The sequence below is a fragment of the Centrocercus urophasianus genome, unplaced genomic scaffold (assembly GCF_019232065.1).
Source record: "Centrocercus urophasianus isolate 14NV4802_14NV808 unplaced genomic scaffold, USGS_Curo_1.0 seq_20, whole genome shotgun sequence".
Classification (NCBI taxonomy): Eukaryota; Metazoa; Chordata; class Aves; order Galliformes; family Phasianidae; genus Centrocercus; species Centrocercus urophasianus.
The window spans coordinates 5,070,285-5,091,678 of NW_024884756.1; the positions used below are offsets into that span (position 1 = coordinate 5,070,285).

Consider the following 21,394-nt stretch of genomic DNA (forward strand, 5'->3'; position numbering starts at 1 on the left):
GCTTTTCTTGTATGTTACAGTCAACAAGTGCCTAGTCTCCAAACTAGACTTTAATCAGGCTCTTACATATAAATAAATCCAGCAGATACCCACTCACCTGCCGCAAGCATGCCATAGGAAAATCAACCCAAGTGCTGAAGGACTAGAACTAACAAGGTGACACTACATACAATAGGAAACAAAGGTGAAACCAGGAGAAAATTGATTTTATTTACAATGTAACGCTTTTAGATACTTCTGTTCTTCCTGTAGCCAAAAGAAGTGAAGACCCTCACACATCCCACACATGTTGCTGGGACAAGAGCAGTACTCCTGGCTTTGAGCCTCACCCAATTTACATATAAAGACTACAGTAAACTACTAAGAACGCAGATGCTATAAAGCTAAAAATGCTGTCTGTATTTTGCTATTATTTACAGTTCATAATTAGCTTGTTCCAAAGGCTTTATGTTCTGATAGCGCACTACTTCGCAAGTTAGAGATACAAACTTTCTAACACACGTATTTCTCTCCTGTTTGTACCTAGAGGTGTCATTGTTCTGGGCTTATAGCATAAACAAATCTTTCCAATTCACCATGCAGAACACTTGCACTGAAAACATTTTTAGTTGGCTTTTAACAGTTCAACCCAGAAACTTACAATATCAAAGAAGACTTGGCAAACATCAATAGTGTTCAGCAGCTCACAAACATGGTCCTGTGGAAAACAAAAGAAAAAGGAATAATTTTAAAGAAATTTAAGTAAAGTGCTTCACTGTGCTTAGCCAATTGAGATTATGCTGGTCTAAACTAACCAAGCAGACCCATAAACTCAACTTCCTTCATTTACAGATAGAAGACAGATCTCACGTGCTGTACCTTACCTTAAATTCCATAACATCAACAAACGTGAAGTAGTACAATGCCAGGTTCTTCAAAATCTCTGACTTTTCTTTCTGTAGCTGAGCAAGCTGTTGCTAAAAGAAGAACAGAAACACGTTCACTGTTCTGAGAGCTTGAGAAGACAGCAGAGAGATACTACCTGTAAGGCGCAGATTAACCAGCGGGTCATAGAAAGAGGTTTTAACACAGTTTTCTAAGACTGAAGCTCTGTGCGTATCTTAAGGGCACGCTAAGTTCTCAAAGCGGATCATTTAATAGCTGCTAGCTACACTTTGGAGATCAAAAGCAAATTAGTACACATTAGTACCAAAATCTTATTGTTTAACTCAACTAGAGATAAAAATGGGTAGTTAGGAAAATGGTGTTATCATGGGCATTATTAGCAAAAGCAGAACAGTACGTGAGCACGGATCAGTATGACAAAAAAAATGACGACATTACTTGAGGTGGGAGAAAAGAAGGTGGCAGGTTACAAGTCTTACTACAGGAAAACATTATGCTTTTGAATTCTGAACTTACCAAAAAGAATATCCAGGCAAAGCCACGTTAAGCATGCAAAATAAAATGTAGATACAAACATAAAATACAGTAACGGTTCTTTGACCAGTTCCATATAACACAATAATACATTCAAACAAAAGCAACAAAATAAAGGAACACAAAAGAAGCAAAACACTAGCAATAGACACTGGTGGATAAAATGGAAGAGGCAAACGTGAATACAAAGGCATAGAACAGTCCACGTGGATTGATCTGTTTTTTGTTTTTAAAGAAATCTCATTTAATATCCATATTCTTCATTTCCTTGGAGTCTGACAGCTCCCTTACGAGATTACAACTGAGAACAGAAAATGCAGCTGTTAAAATAAATGGGACAGCTGTTCAATAGCTACATATCTGAGTCTCAGAGCACTACAAGGATCCCAATACTTCACCTCCAACATTCAGTTGCTCATTACTATCTCGATGCGTGAATTAAAGCAGCCTCATGACACTTGATGTGAAAGACTGCCCTCTAAGTGTCCGTGAGACTTGCAGTTGATGAGCTCCATCCTGCCCAGTGCCAGTGAAGCTCTCCCAGCACACACCTTATGCTCCAGCTGCCCCACACTCAGAGAATGGAGCAGTAGAACCACGAGCACTCGGTACATTCAGGGCTGCTCTGCCAGTCTGCAGCTGTTACGGATGGAAGCTCATTGCCTTACATGCTGGAGTTCAGCCTTCAGCACAGACGTTTAAAATACTGCGAGTTGCATTTAAAACACTGAGCAAAAGTAGGGTTTATTTCTACGTAACTAAAAAAGTGTGAATAGGATGAAACTAAAGAGCCATTCCATGAATCTTCAGCGACAGACTATGGGAGAGGAAAAAAGGGCTGTCATCACAAGTGCACACGTGCCTTAACGTCTCCTCCCCACTGCAATCCCACCCTGGGCTAAGCAAGGGGCAATGCTAAGGCGACAGGGTACTGTATGCAATACCTACATCCGAGTCTGTGCGTCATGCTTCAAGGCCAGAGAGAGGGGAGACACAGCAAACAGGAGACAGTGCTGGAAACTCTGCTTTCCAGAAATTCCAGCAAGTTGTTAATCAAAAACATCTACAGAAGCATTACTTGCACCCTACCCCATATTAAGGCATCACTGCTGTACACTGCCACTTGGATTTTTACCTAGCCAACTGCAATCATGTTAGCGAAGCACGGTGCACGAAGCTCTCCTCACACAACACAGGCTGAACAGCGATATTTAAAAGCTGTTTACATCATGTAGGGCCTGGGATGTTTATTTGTATTTTTATTGCTCAGGAATGTAGGCGTAGCTCTTACCACACCCACTGCAACAACATCTTCCATTACCAATTTCCTAACAGCTGTTGAGCTGCATTAGGTGCCATACTGCCTTGTATTTGATTGAGGCTGTTTTCCTCAGCTGTAATTCTCATCTCTCTATCAGCAAATACTTCTGTTTCCATTATTGAGTATTAATTTTGAAGAAGGATAAGCTGAAATATAAAACTTTCACCATGACATTGTTTTCACTGCAGTTAACTGTGCCTTACTTACTGGTTAGACAGAAGAGTTTTATTTATCTTCCGAGAACTTGAAGAACAAAACATACCAGCAAGGATGTCAGTAAAATTGTTAAACAAGGTTAATTAGACTTAAGATGTATGAAGAGCAAGAAAAGAAAAAAAAAATCACATTTGTGAAATGCTTAACAAACCAATTTGTTAAGCACGTTATCTGTAAGAGAGAAGCTGACCTTTACCAAGTTTATGCATATTTCCTTATTCATATTAACCCCTAAATCTTGAAACAACTGATTACATTCACAGAGAACCTATCTTAAAAGAAACAGGAATCAAATCAGCAATCGCAAGCCAGCATCATTTAAAGCTCGTATGAATGCTCAGTAATGAGAGCAGCAACAGAGATGCAGGCACATTACTGACATCAGTAAATATGAATCCACAAGAAAAACAAGGCACAAGTGAAAAAGTCTCTAAGGGAACTGCATGCAGAAAAACAGGATAAGCACAGCTCTGTAACCACTGAATCATTTATCTGACTGGCAGCAGCAGCACGCGCACAAATGTCTGATACCATGATCCAAGAGATGATAGGGAGGGGAACTCTCCAGTTTCTACATACTGACATCCTTCCTGCATTCAATAGTGTGATTTTATTTATTTTTAAACAAACCAACACTACTGTACTGTTACTACAATGCCCTCAGAGGACACCATCACCTCCATCTTGCCAGCTGGAATACATGCTCCCAAATCAGTACTACGAAGTCTGCCTGCTACAATACAGGGGACACAGGGAAAATATTTACTGATAGTATTTGTGATATTATTTATTTTATTCCATATGCCTGCCAAACAGTCTTTCAGTGAATACTTCAAAAATTCAATTCATTTGAATCGAATTCTGCATCTACAAAAACCACTGCAGCACAGTGGAAAGAGAAGGAGAATCTAACTACCTGAAGAAAAAGTTTTGAGCAGCGTAAATTAACTGCAGAGTGATAGATGTGCCCTTGGTTTTCTCTCCAATTGAATTTGTAATGTTTTTAATAAGTAACCATTCATACCATATGATCTATTTTTGGTTATTTTTGAGTTTCTTGCACCGAGGCAGCTCTCCTGAAAAGGAAATAACCTGCCTAAGTCCTCCACAACTGCTACTGTGTGCAGGGCCTGCTCTCAGCACAGGAGGCCCCTTTTCAGAAGCTGATCTGCCAGGCTTCACCACATTTCCCTATTCCCTCAATTTCACACAAATTTCTGCATTAACTCCTACACTCAGCTCATTACACGTTGCTGTATCATCCAAGCCTTGATCATCGGTCTTGACATCATTGTAGCAGCCATTTACGGAGAAAAATTCCCCACCATGCTGTTGTACAGGCAAAAATGTTTGGGGCAAAAAAAGGAGTCCACCTGCCTGCACACTTAACACTTACAGCCCAAAACTGGGAAGAAACTTCACTCAAGATGGGTGACAGTTTTGAGACGCCATCCCTACCACCGTCACCATATAACTGTTAACCATATATACTATAACTACATTTAACTATATAACTATAACCATATATACTGTTCAGGTACAAACGACAGCATGGTGGGTTGGTTTGTGTTTTTCAGTGGCCAGACTTTTAAGGACTGAAGACATCAGAAGTACTACTGCACATAAAATGGAAACAGGAGGCATGACTTGATCAGAGCACAGCATTGGCAGAGCAGTTCAACTCGATTCTTTGTAAAAACACAGACAAAAAGGCAGCTGTTGCATAGAAGGTATAGCTTCTTCTGAACAAGTGTCATCATGGCACCCTACTCTCAAGTATTATTAAAAACAACAGCTAGTGCAAAGCTTAATGCAGACTGGCTATTGCTCAGATTGCTTTATTCACGTAGGGCATCTCCTGCAAGCCAGATGATGCCTTGGGGAGCTCAGGGAAGCTAAGCTCATCTGCAGTGTCAACCGCACTGTAGGTTCTTTGGGCAGCATGGGAGCTGAACCAACAGCTGTGCAAGAAGGGCAAGACATCCTCTGTCCCAGAAAGGTTTTTAATCTTACTGCCCAGGAAGCCAGGTAGCTTTGTGGCAGCATACAGGGAGTTGGTTTTATTGCTTAAGCAATAAGGTGTCTGGAAAGTCAAGTCTCCAGGCATGAGACCCAGCTCACCGGAAGGACATTTATTCTCAAGTTTACTGGCTGGGAGGATTAAGTTACCTTTTAAATAACAGCTGCCATGCATTTTAATACCACACCATTCCCTGGAAAGTAAACAACTATTTTTTAGTGAAGAAGCTTTAATAATACATAAGACAGCACAGTTGAGACCCTGAAGTAGTTTTTCATTTAGGAGAATTTCTAGACTGTATCCACTAGCACTGTGCAAATGGCAATGCTAAGAGTTCCATTAAAAACAAACCAACAGCACTTGCTTTGTGGCACTGTACTGGAAAGAGCTGAAAGGAGTGATTTTAAAAGAGCAAGATTTTAAGTACTTCAGTGTTTTGAAAAAGACGGAACTGGAAGCATCTACCACAAATTAAACTCAAGGTTGGTTATAAAGCCCATCTTTAAGTAACATTACAATACAAGAAAATATTAATAAAAGCATGCTTCAGCCAGGAGGTGCAGCCAACGTGTACCACCCAGCACCCCTCCCACACTCAGCTCATTTTTGGTGCAGCCCAATCACTCTGAATCAAAACGATGAAAGGGAAAGCAAGCAGCCCAGACATACAAACTGCCATCTCAAGGGAGAAAGCCAGCACCCATGAAGAACAGTAGATAAAATTTAGAGTGAGATAGTTCATGTGTACAAACCCTAACCCAGGGAGACTGGAAACGGTCTCACCACTCGCACTCTGTTCTCATCTGATCTTATTCCCAGCCCCCTCCAACACAAACCAGCAGACTGCAGTTGGAGTTAAAGGAAATAGCTCTGAAAAGAATATCTCGAGAATTTGAAATCAACCTAAATGAGGAGATAAGAACAGGAACATAGCTACTGACGAATCAGGATTAACAGTAGCTGGAAAGCACGGACACTTCCCCCACCAAGCATACCTTACACACTTGTAAGGTTTCATCAGTCTGCTTGCTGTTAAGCAATGACTAAGTCGCAGCATCACCAGAAGACATTTCAAAATATAGGAAGTTTTTCTACAGGAAAAATGCTCAGGAGCCATCTGAGTAGAAGAACATATGTTCAAGAAGGAATGCAGAAATTCTCACTACTTCCCATATGTTTGGAAAGCAGAAAGTGAGCTAGCTCTATTACATAAAACAGAATTTTACCTATGCAGGCAGTAGATTTTCCCATCCTACCCACAACGTCCAGAAGATGTACATCTTCTCTCCCTCCATCTCCAGCTCCCCAGCGTCAAGTATTTTATTCTGCCTTTACAATGTCATTAAATGTTAGCATTGGCTAAGAAAGTGTAATTTTTAGGTCCTACTGCATCAGATGTCTGTTCACATGCTATTAAGCAGAGCTACCTGGCTAGCCAACATCATTAACAGGCAGTTTTAAGAGCTCAGTCTTCACGCCACTCATTTTCAATGTTATATAGCGCTAGATGGTGACTGGAGAAGAAAGGGCAAATGTAAGGTTACTGGGAATGCCCTCTGAGAAAAGGAGAGAGAGTTATGAACTGACGAGGTCCTGAGTTCTCTACAATCAATCTTTTTGAAGACAGGCTACTCCATGCAGTTTTTCAGCCTAGGCAGCAGAGATTCATCAGGTACTTTTTTTTTTTTTTAAACTGCTCATAATCTTTCACTCTTGCTGCAGTACTTCAACTTAGCAGCTGTTGGACATGAATCCAGCATGACAGCATGTCAGAGAAGGATCACAATCAGTAGCCAAGGCTTTAGTCAATGAAAATCTAAAGCTCTCTGTAGTAAATGTCACAGAATCACTCGTTTCAACGGACTTATAACACACATTAAGATAAGGCACCCATTCAGCTAATGCAGAGACCACTCATATTCCTCAGTAAAGTGGGTTGTCCACCTCTGACACACACAGCATCACAAGTGATGGTATGTGAGAAACCCACGTAACAGCTAAGAATCAAAAAAAAAAAAAAAATCAAAAATAATAATAAAAAAAATCAAAAATACAAGCACTAACGATTCTCTAACTGAATGCAAACTTGTTTGCTTGGCAACATCACCTACCGACACATCAATAGGTAATACTGTGTAGATGCACAATGCTAAGAAATGGAATTGCTGCAGCTGAAAAATCTAAAAAAGGTCTTAAAAGGCTGTGCTCCAATTTTCATCGCAAAGACACGGGTTATGATGTCTCACGCGCTTCCCCTGTCATTATCCTCTAACATTTCATTAACTGCTGTTTCCTTGTGCCAGTTAGCTCCTTGCCCTTCCTCATCTCTCATCATGTTTCCCTGATAGAGGAACTCACTTTTAACTTACAGTGAGCACTGCTGGCCAATGGGAGCAAGACAACAAGTAGGCGAACAGAGTCTCCCTGACTCGGGCTTGATAATCATGCCTTTCCAAAGTTAAGGTTTAGGAACAGAAGTTTATCTCACATTGAACTTGAACTCTCCCTGCAGCATACATGACTTATGTCCCACAAGGTACTGATTATAAAGGTTTATTTTGAAAGATATAACGCTATAAGAGAAATCTTGTAAAAGAAACAAACTGCTGTTTCCTGTGACCACGGATGCCTACTGCTGGAAGTCAAAATCCGTAGCTTAAACTGTGCTCCTATGTAATGCAGGCTTTTCATAACCTGCCCTACTATCACTGCTTTCCTTCAGTACAGCCCTGCCTACCTCGTGGCAAACAAACAAAAAGCAACAACGAAACATCTGAGCGCGTCCTATTTCAGAAAATTGGATTGTCAAGGTATCTCAAACTTCACAGTACAAAATTCATACACAGCCATCATTAGTTAAGCTCTAAATTCATAGCCGAGAACTGGAAAACACTGGAAACATACACTTAACCATGCTGAATGAGTTCTTCTGTACAGAAGAGCCTTTTTTCAATAGCGTAGTTGCCACAGAAGTTGAAAAGAACACAGAAGTGTTTACCAAGAGATTAGGAAAAAAAATTAATTGTTAATGTTAATTTGATAAAGAATTTGCACTATTTGCAACTAGCATAATCATATTCACTGCAAAAACAAGCAATATCAAACAGTACAAAACGTGTAAGCTCCGAAGTGAGAAAGCACACTGTTCCCATTGCAACTGAAATAGTTCCTACCATAAAGGAGAGCTTCTGGTGGTTTTATTTGCTTTTTAAGTTGTTGCTGGCTTTACTGAGGACATTACATGGGAATTCAGGAGGTTTAAAAACCAACTCACTACCCCTGCTGCTGCTATCACTACCATTCTGCAAAAATCAGAATGCTTAAAGCAAGGCTAACCCTCTCAAGCACACATGCAATTTACTGCATGCAGGGAACATGCAAACCCCATCACCTACCTCTGCATTCCACCTTTTGAAAGAAATATAAGCAGATAAAAAGAAAACAAAAATCTTTCCCTTGACTTCCAAACTGAAACAGAGAAACTTCATGTGCATCACCTGCCAAAAAAACACCTGCAATCTAATTAAAGGCTACAATGTCATCATACTCAGCAATCACAACTGATCTCAATGCATCTGAAAAGAAAATAATTACATTTCTTCAGAATCTGTCTTCTGTCCTGTGCAAGGCTTCTCCTACATACACGTGCCTTATTTCCATGGAGACTGCTACCGCAGGCAGGAGCACCCATGAGGTACAAACATTCTCCCATTTCTCAGTCAGCTGGCTTATAATGATCTGCTTGTCAGGCCTCATCACAAGAAGATAGAAGTTGCACAGCTTTCGTTTTCCACTCCCCAACGATTTCTGCTATCAAAGGAAGGCAGCATGCAAATGTAGATTTTTGTGCCTAGAACTACCTCGCACTAACAGCTCTCAGAATCTGAACAAAGAATAAGCAAAACGAAAACTGAAACGTAAGCTACAGTAACAAGGTGTAACATTCTAACTAGGGAGTTAGCTCTTGCTGTAGGATCTTGTCACACAATTGCATCCACGACCCTATTTCAAGTAGGTCAGCGCCAGGTGCTTCATTGGCATAATTCACAGAACCTCACAGAACAGAGCAGCACGTACCAAAGGGCGTTGAAGGAAACAGTACACAGACAGTCATTTCGTTACTTACATTGTTGTTGCGTGTTTCTACTGCTGGAAACTTCCTGACTATGAATTTGACGGCGGATTCCAGGTTTTTGTCAATAAGATAGGATGGCTTGGCTTTGGGGTCACCACATGCCTATAAAAAAATACAACACAAAATGTAGTAAAAAAAAAAAAAAAAATCAACTTTGTCAAATTAAGCGATAGTTGCAAATCTGAAGACAAACTAGAAAGATTTTTTTGTTTTGGTTTGTTGATTTTTTTTTTTTTAACTTTTATTTTTTTAAGTGAGCAGGTGATAATGAGAGGCAAAGTGCAGGGACTGTCACAGCTGAAGTATGCAATGAGAAACAGTACAAAGATGCTCTTCTACTGAAAAAGATGCATGGAAGTATCAAAGCAGTTAGTGCAGAACAGCAGTGAGGGAAAAACAACTCAATCCTAAAAGAAGGGAAAAAAAGGTTTTCTTTTTACTGCTATTCCTGGTTTGAGGTAGTATTGTATTCATGTGGAGTTAATGAACTGTTAGAAAATTCAATCGTGTCATCATCTATGGAGGACTACCCTTGGTGAAACAAAACTAAAGAAGCCCCACCACCAATCGGCATTTAAGTTATCTTTTAATTGTGAACTGCAAGAGAGTTTTCCACCCCACAATCAAAACACCAATACTTGCCTAAAACACCCTATTTCTTTAAATTAGCAACTCACGTTTTGCTCATTTTCCTTTACTCCTGCAGTAGCATAAGCTGTGCTTTAAAAGCAGCAATGAAGAAACTTGATTAAATTTCCATTTGAACAGAAGCCACAGCTCAGTGGAAGCCTCTTGAATAGCCTACACAGACATCTCAGAAGCCCAGGTTGGAGGAGCGACTCAGCTACTTTAGCCAGCTGCAGAGCATGCTGTTGGACCCGCTACTTGTTCCCAACTACTCTAACGAGCCATGCTACACGGTTTAGCTGGGAGAGACAAACTAAAGGCAGCAAGCATTATTAAGGCAACAATTTGTGCTCAAATTGCATTTTCTCTCAAATACGTATTTAGCTTTACACTCCTCAGAGGGATTTTCGTGTCACATGCAAAACTGAATTACATGCTACGCATTTCTACGCAACATAGTGAACTTGAATGACAGCTCGTTTAAACTCTTCCACATCCAATTCTATGGCTGAGTTGCAGACCGTAGAAGACAGAAGTCATGGAGTATGAGACCGGTTCTGAAAGCGGGCAAGCGGGCAAAGGGAAGGTGAAAAGCTTTGCAAACCTTCCAAACTTGTCCTTGCTGGGAAAGCATTGCAATAGAAAGAGAGAAAAATTACACATAAACAATTGACTCAAGTTCTGCAATACGTTACATTTAAGTGAGCTAATACACTATTACCTACATCCAAGAGAACATTACAACCATCTGTTACTACAGACAGCACACTTTCTAGCGGATAGCGATTATTCTGATGCTCACAAACAAGTTTACACGTACTTGATAGAATTTTACTATTGCGCACAGTTCAAGTACAAGCTGAAACACGTAACTTCTAATAGTAATTTCAAACGTAAGTTCGGGAAGGAAGGAAAAAAAACGAGTTCAACATCACATGCATCTACAAGGGAAAAACAGGAGAGAAACTCAGTGAAGTTTTACATACCTGAAAAAGAAACGGTAGCCAAGAAAAAAAAACAAAACAAAAGTCATTATTGTAAGTTTCTACAACTCCTGCCTGCAGCACACGACCATCAAAATGCATATTAACGAACTACTCCAACATCTACACTCTGACATTTGCTAATTTTTCCACAACACATACTAAACTTCATCAAAAGGTTACATCCATAACATCCCAAGAGGAATCGATAACCACCACCAGCTCAGCAGCGCCCACGTCACTGATGAGGTATGAAAATGGTTGCTTCGGTATTCTCACAGCAGCAAACAACGCGAGCCACAAAAGGTCTGTTCCACACACACTTCAAAGTCTTCACTCTATTTCTAAAGTAAAAATTACAAGTGTCAGAAATTGAACAACTCACGCTTCAGCTTTATGAAGTCTTAATGAACCAGAAGCCACAAATCTCCTAAAAATCTGTATCTGCTTAATGGAAGTTGGTATCCTTGCCACACATGTAGCTTTCTCTAGCAAAAGGATTACAAACTAAGGAATGATCTCAACAGCCAACACGCATGCGTATCCATTATATTTCAATGCACTTGCACTCATACAGGTAAAAATTCTTAATCCTGCCACCACCTTCCCTAAGTTTCTCGGCCTGACTTCAGGAAGTACTTCCACGTATGCTATTTCTCATTGCCTCCTAGCACCGGATGGCTTTTCTCCCATAAAATGAAGGTTTACTTTACTAGAAGTTACGTTCCAACCAGGCCCTTGCATGCAGCTTCTTCACATGGAAACAGCCCTCGGAAAACACAAACACAAACATCCTCACTGGGTTTCAGCAACTTGGTTCCCAGCAATGACAAATGTTATTCGCAGCCTAAGAGGCAAATCCCTGCAGACATCCAAGAGCGCAAGACACAGCTTTGTTCCTTCCCACTGCTTATTTGCTAACATTACACATACAGCACCTGTAATTCTGCCTCCTAATAAATGACATAAGATTAATCCAAAGAGCAGGAAGAAAGCTTTAGCATGCTAAGAGCTTTAAACCATTACTTATATAACCCTAAATCCCACCCTCTAAGAAACTACACAAACCTACATTTCAAGGCTATATATCTGAGCATCGAGAATTCGAGAATTCCAGAATTCATATGGACTTGCTAGCACAGCATTCGTGGAATACAGCTCTGAAGCTATGGGATTCCAGCCCCTTCAAGCTCAACATACTATACCACAAGAATCTCCCAGCAGACACCTCCCAGTTCTTTTGAACATTACCAAACAGCTGTCAAGCAGTTGATGAAAAAGCCAATGCAGAACTACCAGTGAGACTAGTCTACATCGCTATTTAAAAAACAACACTAGGGAGGACGCAGATGCTGGATTTCTATCCAACTAGGCTTCATTTCTTTCCATAGTACTTTAGAACCCTCCTACAACAAGCTCTTAACCAAGGAAGCAATTTTTCTTGATCCGATTCTGTGCATTCAACCCTAGCAAGAACAAGCCAATTTCTATAGCTCACAGTCATTAATCAGAACATTTCTTCGCCATCATACGCACAGGTCATCAAAACAGACTAGATAGATGAAGTTACATAAACTGTTCAAGTGATTTACAATGCCACGTATTCTGAACTAAAGCAGCATTTTCCTCCCTCTGGAAACTACATTAATAAACAAAATTCAGTCTCCTCTTCACTTGAAGCTTACAGCATTCCTCCACACAAGTGTCACTTTGGAAACAATGAATACTACGTGGCTTCACTTTTAGACTACACTGCATAAGCAGCAGCGTACAAGAAAGCACCGAGCAACTGCACGCTTAATATCTACACTGAAGGTTAAGCAGTCTCTAGAGAACACCAAGGACCATGAGTATAATTGTCCCTGTACCACAGAACACCAATGCTAAGAGGTGCACCAAAAAAACCTTTTGCCACAGTACAGCTAGAGTGATCACTGCAAAAATCAAAGCCTAACGCTGTATTGCCAAGCTGAGGACATCAGAGGTTGGACAAGGGCAAAAAAGATTTATGGACAGCACTACCGTACATATAGAATTACAGAACCATTAAGAGTGGAAAAGACCTGAGATCCAGTCCAACCATCCACCTACCATCAATATTTCCCACTAAATCACGTCCCTTCATACAACATCTAAATGTTTCTGTAACACCTCCAACGTCACTGACTCAACCACCAGCAGACCATTCCAGTGCATTACTGCTCTTCCAAGGAAGAAATGTTTCCTCATACCCAACCAGAACCTCCCCTGGCACAATGCGGGGCCATGACCCCTAGACCTATCTTTAGTTACACAGGAGAAGAGGGTAAGCCTCACCTCACCACAGCCTCCTTTCAGGTAGTGGTAGGCAGCGATAAGGTCCCCCGTGAGCCTCCTCTTCTGCAAACTAAACAATCCCAGCTCCCTCAGCCACTCCTCAGAAGACTTGTGCTCCAGATCATCACAGCTTCAATGCCCTTCTCTGGACACGCTCTGGGGCCCCAGCGGCTTTTTTGTAGCGAGGGACCCAAACCTGAGCGCAGTACTCAAGGTGCAGCCTCACTAGAGCTGAATACAAAGGGATGATCACCCCCCTGCTCCTGCTAGCAGGGCTATTACTGATAAAAGCCAGGAGACCATTGGCAATCTTGGTCCCCTGGGCACACTGCTGGCTCACATTTCACTGAGCATCAACCAACAATTCCAGGACCATTTCCTGCACACAGTCCACCAGCCATTCCGCCCCAAGCCTGAAGCATTGCCTGGGTTGTTGCGGCCAAAGTGCAGGATCCAGCACTTGGTCTCATCCCAGCCACCCAGCCTGTCCAGACGGCTCTTTAAGGCAGATCAACACTCCCTCCCAACTTGGTGCCAGCTGCAAACATACTGAGGGTGCACCCAATCTTCTCATCCCAGTCATCATTAAACAGGGCAGACTCCAGGTGATGTGACACGATAGCTCACGTGCAGGCACAATCACTGTCAAAAGCCAGTAGCATGGCACAGCGTGCGGGGCACAACCTTCCATTTGTAACAGCTACACTTCACTCCAGCCTTTTGCACAGACCTGCAGGATCCTCAGGAGCACTGGCAAATGTTACTTCAGTTATGTGATATAGCTCTAAGTTACTGGAATACGGAAACAGCTTTTATACTTTTCTTGTTGGCGCTAAGCCCCATCTATTCCAAATGATGAACAGGGCTACTGCCCAATGAAAAAAGAAAGAGAGCCAGAAGAGAGTTATTGCTTGAATCAGTATTCTTCTATTTTCATCCTTCAAACTGTCAACATCAGTAGACTATGATAAAATAAGTCATATACTGCAGTAGCTTAACGTGGTTTTATACTTAGGATTTCACTGCTACTACAGACCTGAGATAAAATACTGCTGAGCAGCTTCACTGGTGACAATATATACTGAAACAATCAATGAACCACCTTGCTTTCAAGTTTCGTTTGTGAATGAATCTGCATTAAAAACATTTAACAAGCAAATAGGTGCAATTTCAACTACAATAGGTATTTTTAAAAAGTCATTTCCTTAGCCAGTAACATACATTAATAAAAAGAAATATGCTAAGATGTCTAGTATTAAAAAGGAGGAAAAAACTCCCGTATCATCTACAGATCACTATAGCACGTTCTCTTGACACACGGGAAAGGCATGTGCAGTAAAAACCATTCTTCTTCCCTGATGCTGACATTAAAGACTTCTCCCTAAAATAGATCTGAATTTAAACACTTGGTTTGTGGTTGCACATCCTCCAGAATTATACTAAATAATAAATGGCAAAGAAATACCCAAGGAGACAAGCTCATTATTAACTCCACGTTTCTGTAGCATAGAGCGCGCTATGTATTTCTCATTTACATCATGCATTTAAAAGTAATGAGATTACCAACTGACAATTTCTGACTTTGAAAAAAATAAAACTACAGAGAACAGAGAGGTGAATAATCAAAGAGTAACTGCTTTGAAAGCTGAGTGCATTAGGAAGCAGTTCACATTCCATTACTACTTCTGTCGACCTACCATGGGCGCTGTGCTGCACTTCAGGTTTTGAGGTAGCTCGAGTTCAATAATAAACTAGCTTGTCCCAGATGATCTTTGTGAATGAACCCTTTTAACAGCTATGAAAAGATACGCAAGCATCAGCCAACCACACAAGGACAAATTACAGCTTAGTATTTTGATGGCTAAAATTTAACCTTCCTAGTCCAGATTTATTTGCTCATAACCGTGCATCGAAGCACAGAGTATCCACTGAATTTAAACTCAAAGATCCAACATATCGAGTGTAATCTCATGTGAAATCTGAAGAAACAAAGCTAGAAAAAGGCCTTGAGAACTTGCCTACCCTACTTCTCCTATCCAAAGTAGGATCAACTGCATTTCTCTTGCTTTCAAGGGGGTATCTATCAAATCAGTCCTTCAACAGAGTCAACTCAAAAGCATCCTGAGATGACTTTTTCCACTATTCAGTCATCTTTATCACTAGAATGTTCTAAGACCTTAGCTGTATTTTTCTTGCTACAATCTAATTCACCACTTCACATTCTCTGTGGCCATGCTGACTTGGACAAGGTATTCCTCTTTGCCCTACAGTAGTCTGCAATATTGGAAAACTCACATCAAACATAACAACCTACTTTTAAAAGGATTCATTGCTCAGTGGATCAATTTCTCTTCGTTCCAGGCCACCCGCACTGTTCTTCGGATTGCCTCCATTTTGTCCACATCCTTCTTCGAGAGCGTGTTGAAACTGCTATTTTTCAGGTGAGTCTCCATGCATGCCATGTACCTACTCACACCTTTATCAAATCTGTCTTTTTTTCTAGCAGTTAAGCCTAGTTGGCCCAAGTTTTCCTCTGCTTCTCCCAGCTATTTTCTGCAGACCAGCCCCCTCATTACTCTTTACCTTCTATTTCACATTTCAATAAGCATAAACTGACTTACAGTTGTGCTTGCTCAGCTACCTACAAAATTTGTTTGGACATACCTACCTCTTAAGCTCCAACTAAACTCTAATTACATTCCTCGTTATTTCTGCAGCTCTTCCCAGTTTGTTACATAAAAATTTAATAAGCATGCTGTATTCATCACCTAGGCTGTTATAATGCCATAATGGGATGGAAAGTACCACGATAACACCAGGGTGGCATAGTTGTTGGCTACAGCAAATGAGAACGAGCCCAAATGCAGCAGCCACACTTACAAAAATGAAAGAAAAGAGCTGCTTACCTTAAGAAAGCTGCAGGCAGACAGGGGCCTCCAGCAAGAGATCCCCTCGCCTCCACTGCCAACCCTGAAATGAGATCAGGGAAGGGACCGATCCGGGTTCCAACCCTTCTGGTCAATGAGATTCATTGCCTGCACCTGAGCTCTGCTGGGTGGGCCCTGCCTTCCCACCAGGTGCTCAATCACTGCTTCAGGCTGTGACTTAGCACTGCCACTACAGCTGTTAATGCAGAGCCTGGCTGGAGCAGAGCTAGGACACAGCCCAGGGAGATGCTGTAGGGCTACACTCCAACAAGGACATTTTCATAACCTTTCCCTAACATGGTTACCCATCTGCTTTCATAATCACAATTTCATACAGACCTTATTTCCTGAGATTGTTTATGTGAACAATCAGATGAGGTAACATCAGCAGCCTTGCTAAGGTCAATATGCAAAATACCTACCAAATTGTCCTGATGAGAGTGACCTGTCATCTCACTGATGAAAGAAACATGCTTGGTTTGATACTACCTGTATACATAACTCCACATTATCTTCTTGTGTTTGTAATGCCTATTTAAATCAGCACTCGGGTCTATTACTCAAATATAGGGCAGATGAAACAAAAAACAAAATGGAAAGAAGTTTCACTGCCACAACACTTTCCTTTTTTCCATTTGTAATTTATAAAGTACCAATGATAAAAAAACACGGGGCAATGGGAACATCCTCTCCATTTCGATTCTATAGCATGAATTGTTTAGATTCTCCAGCTACATCTTCTTTGATACAGATCTCAGAAATCACCTGCAACAAAAACAGAACTTGTTTTTTTCAGCACACAGCAGGGCAAAGAAAGAGCAACTGGGAGGCAGGGGAAAGCAACTAGTATGGATGCCTCTAAACTAAGAGACAGTGCAAAATAATTTTAGGTGCCTACCATTGAGACGCAAGCATCAGCCCATCTAGATTTCCTTCTGTATATTTGAGAAGGTATGGGATATTTCAGTACTGTATTTAAAAGCTTAATGTCTCTTGACAACATGAATTGCTTTTTGGAATCTTTTTGGAATATTCAATCTGGCAAAAAAAAAAAAAAAAAAAAAAAGTCACAGGATACCATCAGTTTGTATTTGCCTCCAGGGAAAAGCAAGTAGCTTTTCTGCCTTGGCAGCATGGATCCTAAGTTTGTTTGCTGTTTTCTCCTGACTACCAGCTGGACAGTATTTTGGACCATTCCTCTAAGGCTACAAACACAAATGCACCAACAAATACTGTTGTCCTAACCTTTAAAGAACTGTTAATATCAATCAAGCACTAAAAACAGCCCTGCCCCACCCTAAGTCACTTCCTGATGACTTGAAGATGTTATCTGCTCCTTCCAATACCAAACTTACAACTCAGAACAAGATCAGCAGTGAGCTTCTCCCCTCAGCTCAATGCTCTGCAGCCCTCTTAGAGCTCAGGGTCCAAAGGGTGATCTAATTCTACACCCTTCCAAGTTTCAGAGCTCTGTAGTTCGGGAATTTCTCCATGCTTGCCAGTCGCTTTTAAGGCTCTTGCACTGTTCCAAAAAAGCCACGGCAGTGCCTGAGCAGAAGAGCAGACTTCACTGACTGGCTTACAACTTTCTCATCAATGTTTAGACTTCGTCAAGTCCTCTCCAGTCCAATTCTGGAGCTCCTGGGATCTTTTCCTTCACCCTAGTCTCACGACCAGAGTGAAAGGCTGGAGATTCGAGGGTCTGCCTCTATGCAGCCTTAGCCAACCCAGCCAACTTCTCATCATTTTACCACAGGAGAACTGGTGCCGTCCTTCTTTACCCACACAGCACGGTTGCTCTTTCATAAATAGTATGTCATTTAACTGCTGCAGGAGATAACCAGGAAAAAAGTATTCATTTGGCCTTTAAAATGGCTAACAAGCAACACCTTTAAGATAGGTACAAATACACTATTCCCAAATTACATCTTTAAAGTACTAACCAACAAAGAATCAATCACCTAAGTAATCTCATATCTCACTTATTATTATGCTGTACGGTGCTGGGACTGGGACCAAACTTGAGATCTTGGTTTAGAATGGCAAAGACAAAGCCAACTAAAGCCTTGACGAGGATTTATTCTGCCCTTGACCTAAGCCTTCAGCTTGGTTACGCAGCTGGTATCTAATCTAAGAATCTGCTCTAGGTTCTCATTTCCAGGTACCACGCGATCGCGGGAGGTCTGAAAGCCAAAAGAAGGCTGCACTAAAGACATTTTAAGAAATAAGTTTTGCATACAAACTTAAAACCTGTATTGTGAATAACAGAAGGACACTGCTTGCAAAGCCATTAGCACCAAGGAACACTCACCCTTTTTGAGGAACGTGCTCCAAATAGTTCAAAACCCTCTCATCCCAAACAGCTTAGCTCTAAGTAGCGTTGCTCTGACATCCATCAAAACCACACTCTCTTGATTTGCTCAAAGTCTATGATTCTGCTATTTCAACACTGAATCTCTGACTGCAAGTACTTTCTGGTATCCAAGTAGTTTATAAACAAACAAAAGCAGACCCACATTCAGTTTTGTTTTTTCTTCAACACCACGCTGATTTTAATTTTACAATACTGCAGCATCACACAAAGCATACCAAAACCCATCTCTGTCTGCTCTGGCACTAACAACAGTCTTCAAGATTCACCTGAGCCAGGATGGCATGAAAAATGCTGTATCTGACTTACAGACTTGGCCGTACGTACAAACAGCAAGAGCAACAAGACAACTGTTAGCCTGTACAACTGAGGATAAACATTTTAAAAGCAGAAGGAACAAAACAGGAGAGAAACTGCAGTGATAACATTTCCAAATTCAGGACTGATGCTGGTCCCAGTACAATAGGCAGCTAAAAACAGCTGAAAGCAGCACGCAATGTCATTCCTTATAAAAAGTTCCACCTCCATACAGATCAAGTAGGAGTTCAGCCTCACCACCCACTGTTACTTCAGTAACTCTGCATTTCATATTTTCCATACCGCTCCTAAAGAGGCAGAAAATCGTGTGTTCAGATATCCCACCTTTAAAAAGAATCATAAACCATTTCAGAAGACTGCGGCTCAGGCAGCAAACAGGAAGTGAGGAACACTTAACAGCTATAAGGAAAATGAGATCAAAATTGATTATTTTCTTTTTTTTTTTTTTAAAGCAAATGTAACTATCAAGTTGTTTTTTCCAATTTCTGTAACTCAGGAAAATCCTAATCCCTTAAAATCTCCGCTCCCTAACCAGCATCTCTAGCAATCCACACAGCAGTGATGAGCGCGGCAGCTCTCACTTCCCCTTATTCAAATGAGTCTCAGCCACTTCCTTTAACCGCAATACCGCATATTGTGCAGTTCTCTGCAAACTAGAGATCTGATATTGTCTTCTGCGGAGGAAGCCGGGAGAAGCCTTAGCAGCAGCTTTGAAACCAACCGCTTGCAAAGAGGGAAAAAGTGGGAAAACAAAGAAAAAGAAAAGGTTCCAAGAAGCCAGAAACCAGTCTGAAGGGACAACACACAAACATGACTTCTGGGCCACACCATCAGAGCCAGCCAGCTACCACCATCAACCAGTACTTACTGCAGCTTAAGAAAATAACCGTTTGTATCTCAGTGCACCATTTGAATACAAAGTGCTCTATCTGCTTGTCTCCAGATTTGCCAAGCTCTACATTGCTCAGTCACCAAGTCACTTGGATTCACCTCCTCTCTCCGTGCTGAGACCTACACAGTTTTTGAGTCCGTTCACGGTGTTTGCAGGAAAACCTGCTGTCACCTCCAGTGTTTCTGTTCCCACACTGAGAGCCCATCCGCACGCATCACTGCACCAACAGCAATGCCATATGGACCAACCCACCCAGGACTCCCTCCACCAAATGCGCTGACGGAAACACATCCAAAGGCACCATGCTGCTTACCGTGAGCATCTCCAAACCAGTAATCGCAGCACAACCTTACACTCGTTAAGGCACAGCTTTACGCCAAGAGATGCTTCACCTTTTCCTGCCTCCTTCCTACACAGCACAGCTCAGGCATAATCCTACTGGACCAGTTTTCAGCCAACACGCCTCTCAAAGCGCACACACAAATGACTTCAATATTTAGATGCTTATCCCCATAAATAGAGAAATTCTGCTTTGCACTGCAAGTACACTTACACCACTGCCATTAATAAGTAGCAGCAAGTTTCTGACACATAAAACTGCAAGTTAAAAGGAGTTCCATTTCTATTTCCGGAAGATATAAATTGGCAATACTTTGGTTAGATGAGTCGATGTTAGTGAAACAACAACTGCGCATCAAGTACTGCTGTTGGTTGGGATTAACACTGATTTTGAATACTACAGTCACTTTCTTTCCCTGCAAATGACAGCCAATTAAGACCAACCCTGTGCGTGGGATTGCCGACAGCTCACGCTGCTCCCAGAGCATGGTTGCTGGACAGAGCACTGGACAGGATGTCTCCCACCTGAAAGGGGTTCAGGGCTACAACACAACTCACTCTCTACAACTAACTCACAGACAGATGACGACCAGCTCCTCAGAACTTCATTGGACCTCAGATTTCTTTGCAGCCCCCAAACACCACAGCAGCACACAGTACGGGGAACAGCAAAGGCCTTCTAATGCACTCAGCCTGCAAAGGTGTGCTCGCTGCTTCAGCACAGAAGAGAGGTTTCCTCCGAAAAATGATAAACTCTCCCATAAAATACATTCACGTGCAAAATTCCCTGCTGGAACTGGATTATACAAACGCGTTCCTCCTGATCACGCATTCGCATTGGGAAAATCGAGCCGGGAAGGCCAGGCGAGCAGCTGGAGCACCGGCACAAGGCAGGGATTTCCGCCGCAGGACGGGCAGCCGGGCCGCGTCTCGGGGAGGCGGCGGGCGGTCGCGGCACCCGCGTCAGCTCCTGGTTCCGTCTCCCGCCCGAGCCGCTAAGCAACGCCGACTCGCGGATCCCAACTCGTTAATTTTACCCGAAGCCCTGGCCGGCCGCAGCGGCGCGGGGAAGCCGGGCCGCCGCCTGACTCACGGGGAGCGGCCCGTGGCCTAGGCCCCGCGGCCTGCGCGCTCCGGGCCCGCCCGCCGTCAGGTACTGCCGGCCCCCGCGGCCCTGCGGGACCGCCCGGGGGCCCCCCTCCCCTTCCCTGCCCTGCCCTCTCCTCCCCTCGCCGCCCTGCCCTGCCCCTCGGGCCCCGCAGCTAGGCCGCGGCGCGGCGGGGGGCGGCGGGAGGAGCGCCGGGTGGCAGGGGCCCAGAGGGGCGGCGGGACGAACGGACGGACGGACGGGGGGGGTCGCGGCGGTCCCTCTCCCCGCCTCCCCGCTAGGGCCCCCGCACCTTCTTGATGTTGTAGAGCCGGGTGAGCATGCCGACGCCCCGGTCGTTTAGGATGGTCAGCTTCTCCGCCAGCTTCTGCTGGCTCGGCTGAAGCACGGACCGCGACATCC

General features: G+C 42.6%; 1 protein-coding gene across 1 annotated transcript in view; it reads right to left on the minus strand.

The window, feature by feature from the left end:
- The window catches only part of NCKAP1 (NCK associated protein 1), a 53,291-nt gene extending 31,899 nt beyond the window's left edge, over positions 1 to 21,392 (minus strand). The window contains exons 1-4 of the mRNA XM_042821896.1: positions 21,285 to 21,392; positions 9,103 to 9,213; positions 864 to 956; positions 641 to 697 (exon numbers count right to left, since the gene is read on the minus strand). Of these exons, the coding sequence (XP_042677830.1) occupies positions 641 to 697; positions 864 to 956; positions 9,103 to 9,213; positions 21,285 to 21,392 (369 nt within the window). The remainder of the gene's footprint in view (positions 1 to 640; positions 698 to 863; positions 957 to 9,102; positions 9,214 to 21,284) is intronic.
- Positions 21,393 to 21,394: the final 2 nt, after the last annotated feature.